This window comes from Eriocheir sinensis, chromosome 1, assembly GCF_024679095.1.
Source record: "Eriocheir sinensis breed Jianghai 21 chromosome 1, ASM2467909v1, whole genome shotgun sequence".
Lineage (NCBI taxonomy): Eukaryota > Metazoa > Arthropoda > Malacostraca > Decapoda > Varunidae > Eriocheir > Eriocheir sinensis.
Window position 1 is genome coordinate 37692922 of NC_066509.1, and position 21852 is coordinate 37714773.

The window sequence follows — 21852 nt, forward strand, 5'->3', positions numbered from 1 at the left end:
TGTTTCCCATGTGGTATTGGTGTGCTGGATATCCTCTCCCAAGGTGCAGGACTACATTTTCTTCATTGAATTGTAGCAGCCACTTTTGTTCCACTCCTGTAGCTTGATGAGGTCTTCTGCTAGGAAATGCACATTCAAGGGGACAAATATACTTTTCCCATTTCATTTCAACAGAGTAAATTTTAATGTAAGTGGAATTTTTCCATGTTGAGAATATGCTAACAGCTCCTCATTTTCATTTTCCATTTCCATCTTGCAGCACTCACGGTCATCGGCACTGCCCATACACTCAGTCCACCCTGGCGGGGACCTCACCAATGACCTCCATGAAAACAGGGTCCCAGACAAGCCAGTTGGTCTGAAGGGTGAGTGTTTCCCTCAGTGTTGTGATTTACATCCTCTGTCCCTTCAAATTGTCCCTCCTACCTCCTACCTCCTTATCCATCACTTACATTCTTAATTCCCAACAAACAGTATAAACCTAATATATGTGTTGTGTATAGAATTTAGGATAACTTACAGGTACAATACATTTGTATAATTTTGTTTTCATGGTACAAAATATTCATGTTTGGAAGCCATGATAAAACCTACATAGTGATCATGATGGTGGAGTCACTGTGTTATCTGCAGTGTCTTGTGGTCCATTACAGCCATGGCGCTGACTGACCACATCAGGGTGTGCTGGCAGCCCCCCGCACAGCACAATGTGATGCTGTGCGGCTACACCATTGCCTGGGACCAAGGCGTGGCGGACATCTACTCCAAGATCGTGGACAGCAAGCAGCACGGTTACATCATTGATAAGCTGGGTGTGTAAGATGATCATTTGTGACTAATTCTCCATTTTCTGGCCCAGTAGTATGCAGACCTGCAGTGTGATTCTCCACAAGACAGGGATTTTGAATTAGCCACTTCTACATTTGTGTTGAGCCAAGAGAAGGTAAAGATTTTGTTAGCCTGTCAAATGCGATTGGCACGGATTTGCCCTCACTGTTAGTCTGGTAACCTTTCTCTGCCTCTCTGGTGGACAGTGGAGTGTTTCCCATGTGGTATTGGTGTGCTGGATATCCCCTCCCAAGGTGCAGGACTTTACATTTTTCTTCACTGAATTTTAGTAGAAACATTTTGATCCATTTCTATAGCTTGGTGAGGTCTTCTGGTAGGAAATCCACAGTCAATGGGTTAAATGATATCATAGTTAACCATTTATTGAGTCTGGAGTTAACATTACATTCACCCCCCCCCAAAAAAATGATGATGGAGTCCATAACAAGTTTTCATTTAAGCAAAGTAAAGTGAAGGTAGAGATCTTGCTAAGTAGATCATAGTTAAACATTTATTGAGTCTGTTAACATTTCACACACACACACACACACACACACACACACAAACACACACAGAAAAGTATTTACACACCATCATAAAGTTAGCTCTCCATATTGTGAAGACCCTGGACCATGAGAGCAATTATTGAGGGAAAGGAGGTGGTATTCTGAGTTGCCATTTTCAGACTCATCATCGTTCAGGCTCATTCCTCTGTCTGCCCTGAACTCTCAGATATTTCCTGGGTGGTCATAATGTTAGTCAGGTTATTCATTGGTTATCCGTGGCCTGTTATCTGTCTTTCTACCTGTTGTCTGTTAGTCTATCTCATTTGTTATCTGTTCTGCCCAGTTTAACCCCTTGACTGCGGATTTCCTAGCAGCAGACCTCGCCAAGCTACAGGAATGGAACAAAAAGTGTCCGTGGCTACAGTTCAGTGAAGAAAAGTGTAGTCCTGCACCTTGGGAGGGGATATCCAGCACACCAATACCACATGGGAAACACTCCACTATCCACCACAGACAGAGAGAGAAAGACCTGGGACTATGTTACCAGGCTACCAGTGAAGGCAAAATCTGTGCCAATCGCAGCGGACGGGTTAAGGGTCGTGAAAAAATTGTTGTATTGTTACGATTAGGTCCATAACAAGTTCTCCATCTCCTCAGAACCCAACATGGAGTTTGTGATAAGCCTGCGAGCCTTCAACAACGTGGGTGACGGGCAACCGGTGTACCAGCAAGTCCGCACCCAGCCAGAGGAGGAGGAGGTGGTGGCACCCACGCTGGACCCGGCGGTGGGGGTGAAGGCCGTGGTGCTGACGCCCTTCACCGTGGTGCTGCAGTGGGCGGACACCATGCTGAGCCAGAACCAGGTGATTTATTTATTTATTTTTTTATTATTACTTTTTTTTTTTTTTCAAGGGAGGCAACTCAAGGTAAACAAATTAAACAACAATTAAAAGGCCACTAGATGCCGTTCCAAACACAAGCATGAAGAATGGGAGGTCAAAAGAGGTCAGTTTTGGGTAGTGTTGCTGGGCTGCTTCAGGGAGGGCAGTCATCAGCTGGAAAATATATGTTTTATCTCATGTTCTTTGTGCACTGTGTCACAGACTTGCCACTTGCATCAACACAGCAGCGGAAAAGTTAGTCATTTGTCAAGGAACTTATTCACCACTTACACATTCTTGTTTCCCTGCACACACTCCCTTATTCGCCTCATATCCACCTCTCCACATCCTTATTCGTAACTTGCATCCATCTCCCTCCTACAAACAGCCCCTCATTCACCTCATATCTTCCTCTCTATATCCTTATCCATTACTTACTCATACTCTCGTCCCAGCAAACTCCCTTATTCACCTCACGCCCACCTCACACATCCTTATCCATAACTCATGCATCCTCTTTTTCCTGCAAACAGTCCCTTATACACCTCATATCCTCCCTCATACATCCTTATCCTTCACTTACACATCCTCTTTTTCCTGCAAGCACTCCCTCACACCCTTCCTATCCTCCTGTCATTCATGTCTCATTTCACAAGCCAGTCCTTCATCCAGTGACCTTTCTTATGTTTTCCTCCGTCCTTGTACCTGACTCCTGTTAATACTGACCTTGACTCCTGCAGTACAACAGCTGCACCACCTTCTCGTCCTCATCCTCCAGCCGCTACGTCAACGCCACGGATGTGACCTGCCTCATTGACAGCCTCAAGCCATCAACAGTGTGTGAGTTTGCTGTGAAGACCATCAGGGTGAGACCACAGTGCTGGAAGCCTTCGTTCTTCTTTCAGTAAATATTCACTCAGTCCTGCAACACTTCTCAAGGAAATCCTGCACAGCTGAATCCTTGCTGTGATGAGGCACAGAGAAATTATGACTCATAGGGTGAGCTATTATTAGTGTTTGAGATATTGATTTTTTCATTGACCTTTTGCAAATACTTAAAAATGAACCTTACATAATGGTATCAGAAACAGCACAGCAGGGTTGGCAATGATTTAATCAAATTGATTTAATCAAATGATTAAATCATTGACTTTATTTGTATTTTTCTGAGTAAAAGTATTCCATAGGTTAAATGATGTGCTCCAAAGATGATAAAGTAAAACAACCTATTCATGTGCAATGATTCATTTATTCTCTTCAAAGTATAAAAAAAAAGATTCCTACATTATTATATCCTCCTGCGCTAATGTTGCCAACTTGACATGTTTTTTACTAGGTAAAAAATCAGCCTCCTCTAGTCTTTACTAACTTGGCTGGCAATGTATCATAATAGCAACCAAGGTTTGCAACCAAACCGTAACAGAATAGAAGTAGATATTCTTCTGTATGGTAATAATATAATATTCTGTCATGAAAATGACAACTTCAGGCAACTCTATCTGTCCTAAACCTGCTCCTGTACCAACTACAAACAAGTACTGAACAAGTATGTATCTGGATCCTTGACTGTGCTCAGACTTACAGGCCTAAACTTAAACTTAAAGTAACCTATGGAAACTTTTGAATCACTCACCAGGATATATATATATATATATATATATATATATATATATATATGTATATATATATATATATATATATATATATATATATATATATATATATATATATATATATATATATATATATATATAAAATGCATGATGGGGAACTTTGAAGTTTTGGTGTGCCAAAATCACTTTTTTCCCACACACTTGTCCCCATCAGGTTTGGCGTGAGTCCCCTATAGCCTGGTGGCCTCCAACACCCTGCTGGTGGCCGTCCACCACCACCTCCTGGCCAGCCGTCCACCACCACCTTCACCCGGCAGCCATCCACCACCACCTTCACCCGGCAGCCGCTGCAGCGGAACAATGGGAGGATCACAGGTGAGCTGATGGGTTACCAGGATGGCATCTTCAAATTATATAAAAATAAAAAAGAGTCAGTGTGCCAAACCACAGTGATGTACTAGACTACATAGTTAAGGGAACACACCTTCACTGACGTGGAAAAGACCTGGATATATAGTAAATAAACAGTGACTTAGGTCATGGTGGTGGGCAGCGTGGGCCAGGCAGGAAGCAAGAACCATACATCCTGTCAGCCACTATACTGTAAATACAATTTGCCTGAGCCACTACTGGGCTGGGGTCATCCAAGAGGCCCCTCCAAAGAGCCTACTGGAGCTATGGGCAGCACTTAACCCAGTAGCTGCAGGGATCATGTTTCTGAAAGGCCACTCTAAGCACTGCCTTGGGCCGACCATCAGGACCCACCGGGAAGAAGCCTACCGGCGCAATAGGCCGCGACGTAAAAAAGAGAGAGAGAGAGAGAAAATCATCACTCAGGCAAGCCATTTTATAATATATATCAATGCATTTGTGATCAGTTTATGCATCATCTATTTAGGCCCGTCGCTGCTACACGGTAAAGCCACAAATTTTGCCTGTCACTGGTACACGGTTAAAAAAAGATTATTGAGGGAGTAATTTTGTTTGTTCCAGGCTACGTGATATTCCTCACCACGGACCAAACTGTCGGTGACTGGGTGATGGGGGAAGTGACGGGGGACTGGCTCACCCTCACCGTCCATGGACTGACGCCTTCAAGGAAGTATTTGCACAAGATGCACTCTCACAATGTCAAAGGTTTTGGTCCATTCTCCTCCGTGGAAAGCTTCACGACTTCCAGGTAAGGAAGTGTTAGTCTTAGGGAGCCGTCATTGCTGTGGTGCATCAGTCACTGTTCTCCCAGTTATGCACATGTTGTGTCCCACCACACTGTCCCTCATCATGGAGCACTCCCTCCCTGAGGCTGACTTGAGGCCCATTACCTGCATGCTGTGTGTTGTGGTGCATCAGTCACTGTTCTCCCAGTTATGCACATGTTGTGTCCCACCATACTGTCCCTCATCATGGAGCACTCCCTCCCTGAGGCTGACTTGAGGCCCATTACCTGCATGCTGTGTGTTGTGGTGCATCAGTCACTGTTCTCCCAGTTATGCACATGTTGTGTCCCACCACACTGTCCCTCATCATGGAGCACTCCCTCCCTGAGGCTGACTTGAGGCCCATTACCTGCATGCTCTGTGAATGCCACCTCTGGCTCTGTGGGCATGTGGGTAAACCCTGCTTACCAGGTTGTTTATGTAAGACACAATCCTTAGTAAAGAGTGTGCCCAGAAAGTTGGGTTAGAGCAGGTTGATGGATCCTGCTGGGAGGTACATGGTATGGGGAAGGTGCCTGCATGGGGACCTGCACAGAGGAACCCCCAAGAATGGTGTCATAGTTTGGGTGAGGCAGGCTGGCAGAGGCCCCCATTGATTGACTGATTGATTAAGCCAATGTTAAAAATATTATACATCTGCTCCTGTGTTCCAGCTGTTGACAAGAGCATCGGTGAGCCCCTGGCTGGTGTGTGGAGCGAGAGGCCTGATTGTGCTGGTGATCGCTGGCGTGGCAGGAGCCATGACCAGCTGGGGGCCTTCTTGGCCACCACACTGTACTGCCGCGGGTCAAGGCGGAGCCCAGGCCAAGCATTGTGTAAGGTGGCAGGACAGTTTCTTGTTGGTGTGTTTCATCCCATGACTCATTTCAGCAATCCTTTACACTGACTGCAGGAACTTTATTCACTTGGTAATATGGAGAACAAGGCTGCAGGGCATAGTCCACAAAGACTTAAGTTTGCCAAGATTAGAGGAAAAAAAAAGGTAAACTTGTTCATAGGAAATGTTCAAGATGGACTTTCATTTTGTGCTATACATAGTTGCAGGGTAACAAGTGACCTCTGTTTGTGATATCTGTGTCTCTTGGTGGAGCAGCTAACACGTGTTTCTAACTTGTGATTGCTTGCAGTGTGCTGGCTGGGAGCTATTTCTTTAAATGAATTCAAATATGCTTTGTTGAACTCAAACCTCATACCTTTAACATCCATCCTGTTCTGAAGATTGCATGTGCCCTTCCATCTCCCTCTGGACAGCCCTGCGAGGTACAGCAGCAGCATTCAGTAGTATTTAGCAGCTAGTAAGATGCATCACTTCCTTGCAGTGTTGGCGGCAGCTGCAGTGAGAGCAACAAGCCTGGCGTCCAGCCTCCAGACCTGTGGATCCATCACGGCCACTTGGAGCTGAAGAACTTTGACAAGGGTGAGCGCAGCAACTCCCCCAACCACGCCTCCATCATCCAGCACACAGGTGGGTGTCTTTGTCAGTCAGTGAACAGTGTGCAGCTCATGGGAGTCCTGTCATTTGTGTGGTATTTTTTGTAATATTTGGTTGCTGGTGTTTTGTTGCCAGTCACTGCTGCGTTGTAGTGTGCCAGTGACGCCACACACAACCTTACACAACCCCCGGACACTCCAGTATGAGAGTCATCACACATTACAGAGTTTCCATCTATCTCTATCCAGACACTCCCTCCTTGCCTGCTCAAAGTTTCTCAAAGACCTTTCCCCCTCTCCCTAACGTACTCTTGCACCCTATCCCTCCATTTCACTGGAGGTCGTCCTCTAGCATTCCCTCCCTCTATCTCACTCACATACACCCTTCTGGTCATCTTACTCTCCTTCATTCGCTCCATGTGGCCAAACCACTTTAAAGTCTGTCGCTTCACTTCTTCCACCACTCCACGCTTCTTCCCTTCACCCCCGTGACACATTCCAAAACGCTCGTACACACTTTCATTACTCATTCCATCCATTCTACTCACACCACAAGCACTCCTCAAATAACTCATTTCCAATGCCTGCACTCTAGACCTCTGACTTTCATTGCAGGCCCTCGTTTCACTTGCATATGTGAGGGTTGGTACTATTATTGTATTTCTCAAATCCCTCTTTACCTCCATGCTCACACTTCTGCCATTCATGATTTGTCTCAAAGACCCTACCACCCTTCTTCCTTGCAATGCCCTTTCTCTTGTCACTCTCTCTGCACCACCATGCTTACACATAACTGATCCTTGTTGAAAGCTTGTTAACTTAATTTCAGGGACTGGAGTTTCCAAAGCGGGTCCACAGTAACCGTCGGCTTTGAAGTTCCGGATAGCTTCCTCACTTTCCTTATTAAAAAGTCAACAAACATGTTAGCCTAGGTAACTAATTTCCTAACCTAACCTAAACTAGCTAAACTAACCTAATCTAACCAAACTAACCTAACCAAACTAACTTAACCTAATCTTTATATATCGCTGTCAGCATTATAAATACTTTTTGGAGTGTATAAACTGTATATATGGGGTTAAAATTAATCTAAATAAGAAGCTCCTTCTGGTGAGAAGGGTAAGGCCTCTCACACTTGCGGGCGAGACCCGTGTCCGCGCTTATAATGCGTACGAGCCTTCCGCATGTATCCATTCAGACAGCGCGGGTGAAACTGGCCGCCACCCGCATGGAGGTGGAAGGAGGCAGGAGAAAGACAGGAAAATGTAATGAAAGCCAGGAAGGCACGGCCATCTGGAGAAAGGAGAGACAAAAATACAGCTGGAGGAAGGAGATAAAGTAATAAAATTGATAAAATGAAAGAACAAAAATTAAGATAGCTGTCAGATTAAAAAGAAAATGGGATAAAGGAGAGAAGGGAGCGGGAAGATGAGGAAGTAAACACAAGGGAGAAGAGCATCAAAATTCTTCCTACAAATAAAGTTAAAAATAAAAGTGAAACAGGAAAATGAACGCCGACTACCAAACTTTCCAACTTGCTATCAAGGCATAACACACAGGTCAGGTTAGATTAGTTAATATTTAGTGTTTTAGGTTGTTAGGTAAGGGCAGGCTATTTATTTGTATATTTTTGTTTGGTCCATAGTGCTGGTGGGCTTTCATGATGGGGCCTGTTGGCTGGCCCCAGCCTGTTAGTGGTGCTGGCAAGTGTTTTATAGTGGTGCCATCTTGCCTGGCCCATACTGTCCCCCTGGAGGAGCTCCACTTGATCCTCTTGGGAGAGTGTCGCCATAGTCTGGGTTGACAGGCGGGCACCAGGACAGCATGCGGGTAGTCTTGTGCAATGACTGAACAGTGTCAGCTTGTAGGGGGGGAGGGAACTTGATCCCAGGTCATCCAGCACACTGTGCCCACACGCTGTCCACCCAGCCACCGCCTCCCAGACTGAATTTGGTACAGCCATTCCTTGGTGTACGAGCTTAATTCCTTCCGGAATTTGACTCTTAAATCAAAACAAACGCAGACTGTTCTGCTGAAAACCCAAAGATCACACCCTAGAGCACAAACGTGAGCAGGCCTGAGCATGCAGGTGCCGCCTCTGTGAGCGTACAATGTGGACTGAGACCCCGCTCCCATTGTTTTCCGCTCTGGTCCTGCGGTGAACAAAGGGAACGTGTCCTCCACTCGTACAAACAGGATGCTCCTAAACCAGGTCACCACTCCTAAAGCAAGCCATTGTTTGTGATCTTTTTTTGCTAGTAAATCAAAACACTTATGTGTAGGGCACTTGAAAACCAAGGTGTTACTGTACTTACAGACAAACCTTGGGTATTGAACAGTCTTTTTGAACAAATTGGATCACAAACATAATGAACAATGCTCCAGTTTTCTCTCTCAGCCTGGGTTCAGGAACAAGCTAAACGGTAACAGCCTCAGGAATCTGTGAACGCCCACATTTGTGCTTTTTATCTTTTGGTTCTGTCAGTAAGCCGCCGTGACTTCTCTCTCTTTATTTTTACTCCTTCTTCCTATCCCTTACTTCTCTCCTCTTTCCTCCCTTGCTGCACATCACTTTATACTCTAGCTCATCCCTATACAGTCCAAACCCCTTATGCAAGAGTTAACCAGCATCTTCATTCTTTCATCCTTGTGTTGTCCAAACCCCTTATGCAAGAGTTAACCAGGATCTTTATTCTTTCATCCTTGTGCTGGTGAATTCCTGAACATCTTTCCTTGGCCTCTTTCACAAGGAGAGTACCAGGACACCTCTCCTCCCGAGATTGATATTTCTTTTGGCCTCTCTTTTGTTGGAGCAGCGTCTAGCGGGCTTGTTGTTGTTGTTTTTGTCCCTTGCTGTAAAAAAGATTTACATAGATTTACATAGAAAATCAGACCACACAGACCCCATGGTCCAGACTTGGTGGTCTGTCCTTAAACCTAAGTGATTTTACATTAATCAGAAGACTCCAAAACGTTGCATTTCTACTTTAGTTGATATTAAGTTGAAGGAAGTGACGGTCGAGCTTATTTTTGAAGGAGTCAATCGTGTTACACTGGATCACTGACGGTGGAAGCTTATTCCATTCTCGCACTACAACGTTGGTGAAGAAAAATTTGGTGCAGTCTGAATTTACTTGTCTACATCTGAGTTTTACGCCATTGTTCCTCGTGCGCAAAGTGTCATCGATCATAAACAATGTTGATCTGTCTACATTCGTGAAACCATTAAGTATTTTAAAACATTCGATCAGTTTTCCTCGGAGGCGACGTTTCTCAAGAGAGAACATGTTAAGGGTAGAAAGCCTTTCTTCGTAGGATTTGTTGCAAGGAAGGGATCATTTTCGTTGTGACGCTGAACACCTTCTAATTTAGCAATATCCTTTGCATGGTGGGGAGACCAAAACTGTACCGCATATTCCAAGTGGGGTCTGACTAAACTGTTGTAGAGCGGGAGTATTACATCTTTATTCTTGAATACAAAGTTTCTTTTAATGAAGCCCAACATTCTGTTCGCTTTATTTGCTGCATCGATGCATTGCTGAGAATTTGAGGTTTGACGCGATTTTGACCCCAAGTCTTTGACGCATTGAACGCTTTTGAGTTTAACGCCGCGCATTTCGTATTCGAACTTCTTATTCCTCGTTCCAACTTGAAGGAACTGGCACTTGTCTACGTTAAAGGGCATCTCCCATCTATCCGACCAAGCTGAAATTTTGTGCAAATCCTCTTGGAGGCTTTGCCTGTCTTCGTCAGTGAGAACCGAGTTGCCAATCTTTGTGTCTTCTGCAAATTTACTAATGCGGTTATTGAGTCCAACATCCACGTCGTTGATGTAAATAATGAAGAGCACTGGGCCAAGGACCGAGCCCTGAGGGACGCCACTAGTGACAGGCGCCCACTCTGAGTTAAATCCGTCAATCACTACTCTTTGTTGTCTGTTGCTCAACCAATTCGCGATCCATTGGTTTACTTGACCGTCAATACCTATTTGCTTTAATTTGTAAAGTAATTTATGATGCGGGACTTTATCAAACGCTTTCTGGAAATCAAGATAGACTACGTCCAGTGATTTGGTTACGTCATAAACAGTGAAGAGGTCGTTATAAAAGGTTAATAGGTTTGATAGGCAGGATCTTTTGTTTCGGAAGCCATGTTGTGAGTCCCCAATCAATGAGTGGCTTTCAAGGTAATTCACAATTTTGTCTCTAATTATGCCCTCAAGTAGCTTACCTACAACCGAAGTTAGACTAATGGGCCTGTAATTACCTGGTACCTTTTTGTCTCCTTTCTTGAAAATCGGTGTCACGTTAGCCTTTTTCCAATCTGAAGGGACGATGCCTTGTCGCAAGGACATATTGAATACGGTTGTGAGGGAGGAGAGTATTTCGCTCTTTGTTTCTTTCAGCAGAGTTGGATATACTTTGTCAGGTCCAGGACTTTTATTTGTTTTAAGTGAATGGAGAGCTTTAAGGACTTCATCGGTTGTTATTTCAAAATTAGGCAATGAATGCTCGAGATTTACAATAGTACTGGTGTTGGTGGTAGCGAGAGGAAGACTGTTAGTATTAAACACCGAGGAAAAGTAATTGTTTAAGAGGTTTGCAATGTGTTGGCTGTCAGTCACTAGTGCACCGTCGCTGTTTGTTAAAGGTCCAATACCACTTTTGATCGCCTTTCTGTTGTTTATGTAACTGAAGAAAGATTTCGGATTATTTTACAGTTGGCTGCAATATTTTCTTCGTATCTACGCTTTGCCTGACCTACTAGTCTTTTTACTCGTCGCCTGGCATCATTATAAAGTCTAATGTTTTCGGGCGTGCTTTGTTCTTTCTTTAACCTGTAAAACAATTTTCTCTCATTGACTGATTGTTTAATTTCGCTATTAAACCACGGTGGGCTTTTTATTAGTGTTAATTCGCTTCTCGCACAAGGGGACGAATGTGTTCTGCTGAGTGAGTAAGTGATTTTAAGGCTTAGCCAGGCTTCCTCTACGTTGCCGTCATCTGATAGTTGTATTTCTGTTAGTTTTGTCGATTTCTACGAAGTTAGCTCCTTTGAAATTGGGCACCTTTACTTTATTTTCAGTCACTGATGATTGAGCTTTAATGTCGACGCGCACTAATTTATGATCGCAAGAACCGAGGTGTTCTCCTACCGTGACACTACTGATTAGGTTATCTTGGGTCGTTATAACAAGGTCGAGTATATTATTTTGTCGAGTTGGCTCAGAAACCATTTGGCTTAGATAATTTTCTTCTAGAAATTCGATCATTCTATGTGACTCGCCTTCTGTACCTGACAGTGTCGCCCAGTCGATATGGGGGAGGTTAAAGTCTCCTAATATCAGTGAGTCGCTGTTATTAAGTGACTGCCTTAAGACGCTGTACATTTCAAGGTCGTCATCGAGTGATTGCCCGGGAGGTCTGTAGGTGACAGATATATTTAAGTTGACTTTTGCAATGTTTACTCGCACGCACAAATGTTCAACGTTACTGTTTCCCGGTGTTTTGTCAGTGGGTTGCAAATAGCTTTTGACATAAAGGGCGACGCCACTAATAAAGGGCGACGCCACTATAAAGGGCGACGCCACAAATAAAGGGCGACGCCACTATAAAGGGCGACGCCACAAATAAAGGGCGACGCCACTATAAAGGGCGACGCCCTTTATAGCCAGACATTGGCATGAGGATTTGGCCAAGAAAATCCCAGACACTGGTAGAGAAGCCTTCATTTGGGGTCAGGCTTGTATCACATTGTGTGTCATGGGAAAGTTGGCTTCACTTTACAAACAGTTCACTTTAAGAACAACATTTAGGAACCAATTGGGTAAAGGTTCCACTGAAGTATTTCTTTTCTGCCCACTTCACACTGTGGTGTTTTCTTCTTAAGTTCATATGAGTGTTTGTTTTGAGGCCTCATGGAGTTGTGCCAATGAACAATAACCATAGCACTGCACAGCTTCCTGTACATCAGGTGACCGGGGGGGGGTGGGGGGTGACAGTGAGAGAAGAGGAGATGAGGAGGAGGAAAAGAGAGCAGCATGGAAGAGGAACGATTAAGAGAATAAAATAAAAGTAAAATAATGACGGAAAATGGAAGAAAAATTAATAGGAAAAAAGAAAGGGAATAAGAGAGAGAGAGAGAGAGAGAGAGAGAGAGAGAGAGACCAACTTTCTATACAACAAAGTGAGGTCATTCCTTGTTGATTTATACCATAGGGTGCTGGCCATCATGTGTTGAAAGATATCCTGAATTTAACCTAACTTAACAAAACCCAGTCACTATATAGGTCTTGACTCAGAAAACTCATCTATGCTTCCTTACTAATGAGACTTTCTATAAAACAAAGTGGGATCATTCTTTGTTGATTTATACCATAAGGTGCTGGCTATCATGTGTTTGAAGATACCCTGAATTTAACCTAACATAATTTAACAAAACCCAATCGCTACGCATCTTGACTCAGAAAACTCATCTATGCTTCCTTACTAATGAGACTTTCTACACAACAAAGTGGGGTTATTCCTGGTGGCAGTTTAACCCTTCTCCTCAACCATGGACTAAAAATACCACTCCTAAATACCTGACTGATCTCCTTCTTTGGCCCAACCATAAATTACCTTACCTTACCTTACCCTACCTTACCTTACCTTACCATACCCTACCTTACCTTGCCCTACCTTACCCTACTTCTAATTTTATATTGATTTACATTACAGGAATTAGTAGTGATGTTAGTAAATTTGCAGATGATACCAAGATCGGTAGAGTAATTGAGTCGGATCAGGACACTAGTATTCTCCAAGGTGAACTCAACAGATTATATGACTGGGCGGATAAATGGCAGATGGAGTTCAATGTAGGGAAGTGCAGTATTCTGAGTGTAGGTAGGAACAACCCCTCACACAACTATTGCTTAAATGACACTCATAAGTAGGTCTGGGTGCGAGAGGGATTTAGGGGTCTTAGTGAGCTCTGATCTCCGTCCAAGGGCACAATGCATTCAAGCTAGAAATCGAGCTAATAGGGTACTGGGATTTATTTCAAGGAGCGTAAGCAACAGAAGCCCCGAAGTCTTCCTCAAACTATATTTAGCATTAGTTAGACCTCATCTTGACTATGCGGTTCAGTTCTGGTCACCCTACTATAGAATGGATATCAAAATGTTAGAATCAGTGCAGAGGAGGATGACTAAGATGATTCAGGGGTTGAGAAACTTGGCATACGAGGAAAGGCTCAAACAGTTAAACTTGCATTCTCTAGAAAGGCGAAGGGTGCGTGGAGACATGATCGAGGTTTATAAATGGATGAAGGGCTTTAATAAGGGAGACATTCATAAGGTTTTGTTGGTAAGAGAACCGGGTAGGACACGAAGTAACGGGTTTAAACTGGATAAATTCAGATTCAACAGGGACATAGGCAAAAATTGGTTTACTAACAGGGTGGTGGATGAGTGGAATAGGCTTAACAGTCATGTGGTGAGTGCCAATACAATTGTCACATTCAAAAATAGACTAGATAAATTCATGGACAGCGATATTAGGTGGGGTTAGATACACGGGAGCTTAGGGTCAAAGGAGCTGCCTCGTACAGGCCTACCGGCCTCTTGCAGACTCCTGCGTTCTTATGTTCTTATGTTCTTATTATCTAACTTTGCCTTGCCACACCTTAACTTTCCTTAGTTTTTCCATACCTTACCTTACCTGACCTGACCCTGCCTTGCTTTACCTTACCTTACCCTACCTTACCTTACCTTACCTTACCTTACCTTACCTTGCCCTACCTTACCTTACCTTACCTTACCCTACTTCTAATTTTATATTGGTGTACATTATCTAACTTTGCCTTACCACACCTTAACTTTCCTTAGTTTTTCCATACCTTACCTTACCTGACCTGACCCTGCCTTGCTTTACCTTACCTTACCCTACCTTACCTTACCTTACCTTACCTTACCTTACCCTACTTCTAATTTTATATTGGTGTACATTATCTAACTTTGCCTTACCACACCTTAACTTTCCTTAGTTTTTCCATACCTTACCTGACCTGACCTGACCCTGCCTTGCTTTGCCTTACCTTACCTTACCTTACCTTACCTTACCTTACCTTACCCTACCTTACCCTACCTTACCTTACCTTACCTTACCTTACCTTACCCTACCTTACCTTACCTTACCTTACCTTACCTTACCCTACCTTACCTTACCTTACCTTACCCTACTTCTAATTTTATATTGGTTTACATTATCTAACTTTGCCTTACCACACCTTAATTTTCCTTAGTTTTTCCATACCTTACCTGACCTGACCTGACCCTGCCTTGCTTTACCTTACCTTACCCTACCTTACCTTACCCTACCTTACCTTACCCTACCTTACCTTACCTTACCTTACCTTACCCTACCTTACCTTACCTTACCTTACCTTACCTTACCTTACCTTACCTTACCTTACCTTACCTTACCTTACCCTACCTTACCTTACCTTACCTTACCTTACCTTACCTTACCTTACCCTACCTTACCTTACCTTACCTTACCCTACTTCTAATTTTATATTGGTTTACATTATCTAACTTTGCCTTACCACACCTTAACTTTCCTTAGTTTTTCCATACCTTACCTTACCTGACCTGACCCTGCCTTGCTTTGCCTTACCTTACCTTACCTTACCTTACCTTACCTTACCTTACCATACCTTCCTGTATGTCACATTACCTTACTTTCCCTTACCTTACCCTACCCTGCAATACCATACCATACCTTACCTTACCTCACCTAAATCAACCCTTCCTTACCTTACTCTACCTTATCAAGCATTCTCAACCTCCATTCCTTACCTTAACTAACCTTACCTTACCTTACCTTACCGTACCCTACCCTGCAATACCATACCATACCTTACCTTACCTCACCTAAATCAACCCTTCCTCACCTTACTCTACCTTATCAAGCATTCTCAACCTCCATTCCTTACCTTAACTAACCTTACCTTGCCTTACCTTACCTTACCTTACCTCCTGAAGTTGATCTCCCCTGTGGCCATAAATAAGAAGTATGAGTGTAGCAATCTGTTTATGAAGGTGATTTTTTTTAAGTAAGGGCAAGTTCTGTACAAACCCAGAGCACCAAAACTCTCTCAGTAAGGGGCCAGGGACTATCTGGAGCACTCTGGGTAAGCACAGCAGTGTCCTGGACAGCAGCAGCCGGCCACTCCACCTGCAGGGAAAGGTGTGGCCTGTGGGTTATAAAGTCACCCCTAGAGTACCTGTGTGCTGGGGGAGTACTCCAAGATGGCACGTCACTTTCTTCACAGCCAACACTGACAGCCTACGTCTCATTCCTCCACTCTTATATCATGCTTGCATCAGTGGTTATGACAACTTTAAATATACAGGCTTAAACTCTAATGGCTCTGTGTTTCCGGCAGCTGAAGATCAACAACAAGGAGATGACGGCGCTAGACCAGATGCTTGGGGCACTCCTGGAGGCTCTGCAGGACAAGGCCAAGGAAACAAAGAGTGGCCAGGCTGTGGGACCGAGGCACAGAGAGCCAAGACGGCCGAGGGTTTATCAAGACTGACAACAACGTGACGGTCAAAGTGTTAGAGGTAAGAATCTTACGTGATGAAACATTGTGGAAGCCTTGCCAGAGTATATGGTCCCACAACATGTCCTGTAGCTTCTGAATGAGTGCCTTCAAGCTCTGGTGCTGCTTCCCTTCCTTTGTTATGAGTGTTTCCATACTTACTGCTCAAGATCTTCAACACAAGCTCATCCCGGTGGCCTCCAACTCTCTAATTCAAGAGTTGAAGTGTATCTAATTCTTCCATTTCTTGAACAACTTGATTTCTGGTATTCTAGCACTTAAGTACTGTTACTAAAAGACCTCTTGAACTATTAAAGTTGATACCCTCTTGGCATCTCCTAGTCTGAAAACCCACAGTCCTTTCTTCCTTCCCACGAGTTAAACTTCTTCAGAATGGGAGTGCCAAAAGTCTTCCAGTCTCCCCTGTGGTACATTATCTCCTCCCAGTCTTCATCACAGTCCTTTCTTCCTTCCCATGAGTTAAACTTCTTCAGAATGGGAGTGCCAAAAGTCTTCCAGTCTCCCCTGTGGTACATTATCTCCTCCCAGTCTTCATGAGTGTCACCTTCTGTATAACGTCATGTTTTCCCACAGTACTCACCTCCTGCCATGAAGTGTCAAGGTGCTCGAGAAGGCATCAGTTTTCTTCCTTTTCCTCTTCTTCTTCTTCTTCCTTCCTCTTACTTCTTCCTTCTTCCTTCCTCTTACTTCTTCCTTCCTCTTCCTTCTTCCTTCTTCTGTCTGTTGTCACTTCCCAGGAACACCTTTGGCCAGGGTCTCGCTTCCGGGTACAAGCACAGGAAGTTTTTTCCTGATTTTTCCCTAGTTTTTTTTCATTTATTTCTTTTTTTTATCATTTCTTCTTTTCTCTTCATGTTTTTTCTTCATTTTTTTCTGCTTTTGTCTTTTTTTCTTCATGTTTTCTTCTTCATTTTTTTTCTGCTTTTGTCTTCTTTTTTTCTTCATGTTTTCTTCTTCATTTTTCTTCTTATTCTGCTTTTCCTTTCTATTTTTTCTTCTTACTATTATTCGTGGTCTTTTTTTATAGTTTTTGTTTCTTCTTCCTTTTCTTCTTCCTTCCTCCTTTTCTTCTTTTTCCAGGAACAACTTTGGCTACACTTGGAAAAGACTGTCACTCCCTACACTTGAACATCCCTAACGCTAAGTAACCCCTCAAGCCTCTCTCCTTCCCACCCCAGCAGCCAGATGGCCCCAGTGGTCTCATTACTGCTGCAAAAGACTCTACTTACACATTCACATCCACAATGACTTAAGTAGTGCCTGAAATCATCCTTTTTTTTTTTCTACAGTGCTTAAGTACTCCTAAAATCCCTCTTCCCCTTCCTGCCTCTTACCTTTCTCTTCTCTTCCCATCCCTTTCCTTTCCCATCCCTTCCCTTCCCTTCCCTTCCATATCCTTCCCTTCTCTTCCCATTCCCTTTCTGTTACCCTTCCCTTCCATTTCCTCTCCTTCCCTTCCCTTCCTTTCACTTCCCTTCCTTCCATTTTCTTCCTTCTTCCCATTCCTATGTGTTACCCTTCCTTCCATTTCCTTTCCTTTCCTTCCCCTACCCTTCCTTTCCCTTCCCTTCCCTTCCTTCTCTTCCCTTCTTTCTGTCCCTTTCCCTTTTCCTTCCCTTCCCTTCTTTTTCCTTCCCCTCCTTTCCCTTGATTTCCTTTCCCTTTCCCATCCTTTCCCTTCCCTTTCCTTCCATTCTATTCCTTCTTTCCCTTCCTTTCTTCCTTCCCATCACTTTCCCTTCCTCTCCTTCCTTCTGTTCCTTCCCTTCGTTCCTTCCCTTCCTTTCTTTACCCCTCCTTTCCCTTTGATTTCCTTTCCTTTCCCATCATTTCCCTTCCCTTTCCTTACATTCTATTTTCTTTCCCTACCTTTCTCTTCCCATCACTTTCCCTCCCCTCCCTTCTGTTCCCTTCCCTTCGTTACCCTTCCTTTCCCTTACCCATCATTTTCCCTTCTCTTCCCTTTCCTTTCCTTACATTCTATTTTCTTTCCCTACCTTTCTCTTCCCATCACTTCCCCTCCCCTCCCTTCTGTTCCCTTCCCTTCCTTACCCTTCCTTTCCCTTACCCATCCCTTACCCTTCCCTTTTCCAGCCCTTCCCTTCCCTTCCCTTCCCTTCCTTACCCCAGTACCCACAGTTACCTAACACCTCAGAGCAAAATAGTATTAACTCCATTTCCACATGCTATTTAGATCTCAATACATATTCATGGATAACCTAACACTGACTGGCCTGGAGGACTGGACTGTGATAGTAATGAATTTATTTAGGTCTCACAAGCTTGTACAAGTAATAGTGATTTAGTCCAGCAGTTACAAGGCTTAGTGGTAGTTAAAACAGTCCTGCCATATGTTTTTTAAGGGCTGGAAGCTTATTTGTTGCTTGTGTGTGAGAGGGAGTTGTCAATGTATTTCTAACAAGCCTATACAAGTAGTAGTGATTGTAGCCCAGCTATCACAAGGCTTAATGGTAGTTAAAACAGTCTTGCTATATGGATTTCAAGGGCTGAGAGGGAGCTTGTTCCTTGCTTGTGGTGTGAGAGAAAGGCTTGTCATTATATTATTTTTCAGGTTATTGACGTAGGAGTGAGCTAGTTCAGTGAATACAAGGCTTGGAAATAGTTAATAGGTGTTGCCATAGGGTTTACAAGGGCTGGGAGCTTGTTCCTTGCTTGTGGTGAGAGAAAAAGAAGTCTAGTGAGTTGTGTAAGAAAGGTCAGATGTTTATAAGATATGTTAAGCAAAAAAAGAACACATGAAATATGATGAAATTAATTTATAGTTAATATATCGTTTACTCTAAAATATATATATATATATATATATATATATATATATATATATATATATATATATATATATATATATATATATATATATATATATATATATATATATATATATATATATATATATATATATATATATATATATATATATATATATATATATATATATATATATATATATATATATATATATATATATATATATATATATATATATATATATATATATATATATATATATATATATATATTCCTGATATATATATATATATTCGGACATAGAAACTGCGGATCGCGAAACTCGAACATTAAAAACAATGTAAAACAGCTTATACGTTCCGACCCGCGAGTGAAATCGACTTTTTTTTTCCATATTACTCCTTTATCTCGAAATACATACGTTAAAATTGATGTTTTTCTTGCAGTTAATGGGCAAAGTGTTCTTGCAAAGACAAAGAATAATGGGGAGAGATACACTTTATTGAAAAAATGAAAACGAGAAAAGAAATGACAATAAACATTCCCTGCCCTCTTGTCGCCAGTCACTCGATCACTCCTGGTCGGCTAGTACGAAGCCTTCAAAGTCGTCACCCAAATTCTCTGGGGCTACTTCATTGTCCACAAGCAGATCATTATCCTCTCCATCATCATGTTCAGCAACAACAGCAGGTGGCATATCTTCTCGCTTGTCACGGTTACGTAAGTAGCGTGTGATCAAGGCTTGTTGAAGGTTGTTGACTCGGGTTTCGTACATCAGTTTGTATTCATTTAATCCCTTTTGAATTGTGTGGATGCATGTCTCACGTCGGTCCGAATTTGAATCAAATTTGTAAATGGCCTCCTTCAATTTTTCTGTTATTGCAAATATTTCTGTTAACTGCTGAACTGTTGGCTCATCTTTCTTCTCTTTTTCTTCCTCCTCCTCATCATCAGCCTCCTCATCATCAATCATGTCTTCTGCACTACGTTCAGCGACTCCTCCATCAATGAGAACTTCCATATCAGCAACACTGACATTCTCATACCCCGTGATGGGTAACGTTTTAGCCACCTGAAGCAACGTGTCCATAGCGGCCGCTACGCGCTGCCTGTCACCGCCGCTCATTTCTGTCTTCACCCACGGGAGAACCTTCCTCCATCCATGCTTCACCGTTGCAATATTGACAAAGTGCCAGCATTCTACCATTAAGTCCACTGCTTTCTTGATATTAAAATTACAAAAGAAAGTCTGTGCAGTCATAATCTGCTTGGGTCTGCCTGGCGGCGCTGCTTGGAATGTTGTATCAGGTGTGTGCTGCACTGTCTGTGAGTGGTGTGGGGCCTCAACCTCTGCAGTGGTCAGTGGCATGGCTGACTGAAATACATGAAAAATAAACTCTGATGGGTCAACCTAAACAACAAGAAGTGTTAAAAAAAAAAAAACGTACGATGTCATAGGTTGTAATGAAGGGGGCATGAGTAGCGTTGCCAGACGTACGCACAAACATACATACCTCTGCTTGTGGATGAACACCTGTCTGGCCGTATGGCTCATCACTCACGTGCACATCATCCACCTGCAGCTGTCTCTGTAAAATTGTGATATCAATAATGTCAATGATAATGTTTATAATGATAATTATGATCATTGTGTTAGCCATCACAAGGAAACGTTTCAAGGACGCTGCATGTGTAGCCTGCGCGTCTCTCTCTCTCTCTCTCTCTCTCTCTGTGTGTGTGTGTGTGTGTGTGTGTGTGTGTGTGTGTTCAGAGCAACGTTAAGTTGTAGGCTACATGTGCAATTCTCTCTCTCTCTCTCTCTCTCTCTCTCTCTGAGCAATTAAAGCACCCAAGAGTCCAAATCATATCATTCATTGTACAAACCTCTGCTGAAGGGTCGCCTGTCTGCTGGTCTGGCTCGTCAATCTCCTCCTCCACTTGCAGAAGGATCTGTAGAGTAAAAACAATAATGATGTTGATAATATAATTTGTCAGGTTTGTAATAAACACGAATCGTCTCTCTCTCTCTCTCTCTCTCTCTCTCTCTGAGCAAATTAAAGCACCCAGGAGTCCAAATCATTATTCATTGTACAAACCTCTGCTGAAGGGTCGCCTGTCTGCTGGTCTGGCTCGTCAATCTCCTCCTCCACTTGCAGAAGGATCTGTAGAGTAAAAACAATAATGATGTTGATAATAATATTTGTCAGGTTTGTAATAAACACTTGAATCCTCTCTCTCTCTCTCTCTCTCTCTCTCTCTGTGTGTGTGTGTGTGTGTGTGTGTGTTCAGAGCAACGTCAAGTTGTAGTCTACATGTGCAATTCTCTCTCTCTCTCTCTCTCTCTCTCTCTCTCTCTCTCTCTCTCTCTCTCTCTCTCTCTCTCTCTCTCTCTCTCTCAAATGTGTGCAGGTTCTACTTACATCATCAGTGTCCAGTGCTTCTTCAAGCTTCTTCCAAGTTCTCCTGTAGAATTCTAGCTTGACATTGGCGATTATTTCTTGATCCAAGGGCTGTATTATGGAGGTTGTGTTAGGGGGAAGGAACACGACCTCGCAGTTAGGATGACGGCCTCTCAGAAACGTTGGATGCCCGGGTGCGTTGTCCAGCAGAAGCATGAGCTTGAAGGCTAGATTGTTCCTCTCGCAGTATTCCTTTCCTTCGGGTATGAAGTGGTTATCGAACCAATCTAAGAAGGTAACAGTTGTCATGTACCCTTTCTTGTTGGAGACCCAGTGCACATTTAGATTTTCATGTCCTTGTGACGATAAGGTCGAGGGCGAGCAGCGGTGTAGAGAACAAGTGGCTTCAGTTTACAGTCACCAGTTGCATTGACCGTAAAGAGAACACTGAAACGCTGTTTACTTTCCTTGTGCCTCTAGGCTTCTTTTTGTTTGGCGATTATGGTTGATCTTGGCTGCTGTTTCCAGTGAAAACCAGTTTCATCTGCATTGAATATTTGACGAAGATCGTAACCGCCGCCCTCGATCAGCTGTTT

At 43.2% G+C, this 21852-nt stretch overlaps 2 protein-coding genes and 1 long non-coding RNA gene across 3 annotated transcripts; 2 read left to right on the plus strand and 1 right to left on the minus strand.

The window, feature by feature from the left end:
• Window positions 1–260: 260 nt before the first annotated feature.
• Window positions 261–3304, plus strand: LOC126996537 (neogenin-like). Its single transcript, XM_050857089.1, has 4 exons — window positions 261–365; window positions 654–812; window positions 1992–2197; window positions 2956–3304. Exons 2-4 carry the CDS (start codon window positions 656–658, stop codon window positions 3121–3123), a joined length of 531 nt encoding a protein of 176 aa, XP_050713046.1. The 5' UTR covers window positions 261–365; window positions 654–655; the 3' UTR covers window positions 3124–3304.
• An 805-nt stretch (window positions 3305–4109) lies between these two features.
• Window positions 4110–16237, plus strand: LOC126996544 (uncharacterized). The gene is made up of 5 exons (XR_007751248.1): window positions 4110–4203; window positions 4822–5008; window positions 5699–5860; window positions 6365–6510; window positions 15909–16237. It is a non-coding gene; the product is annotated as an uncharacterized LOC126996544 (long non-coding RNA).
• Window positions 16238–19342: 3105 nt separating this feature from the next.
• On the minus strand, window positions 19343–20694 carry LOC126997208 (uncharacterized). Its single transcript, XM_050858248.1, has 2 exons — window positions 20372–20694; window positions 19343–20232 (listed from the first exon to the last, which is right to left on the minus strand). The coding sequence occupies exons 1-2, from the start codon at window positions 20516–20518 to the stop codon at window positions 19429–19431; spliced, it is 951 nt and encodes a 316-aa protein (XP_050714205.1). The 5' UTR covers window positions 20519–20694; the 3' UTR covers window positions 19343–19428.
• Between the last annotated feature and the right edge of the window lie 1158 nt (window positions 20695–21852).

Excerpts from the sequence above, each read along its gene's own strand:
- LOC126997208 (XM_050858248.1), bottom strand. The coding sequence starts at position 20,518 with ATGGCTAACACAATGATCATAATTATCATTATAAACATTATCATTGAC. Across the intron at positions 20,233-20,371 it reads GTGTTCATCCACAAGCAGAG|TCAGCCATGCCACTGACCAC; the intron begins GTATGTATGTTT and ends CATGTATTTCAG.
- LOC126996537 (XM_050857089.1), top strand. The coding sequence starts at position 656 with ATGGCGCTGACTGACCACATCAGGGTGTGCTGGCAGCCCCCCGCACAG. Across the intron at positions 813-1,991 it reads TTACATCATTGATAAGCTGG|AACCCAACATGGAGTTTGTG; the intron begins GTGTGTAAGATG and ends CCATCTCCTCAG. Across the intron at positions 2,198-2,955 it reads CCATGCTGAGCCAGAACCAG|TACAACAGCTGCACCACCTT; the intron begins GTGATTTATTTA and ends TGACTCCTGCAG.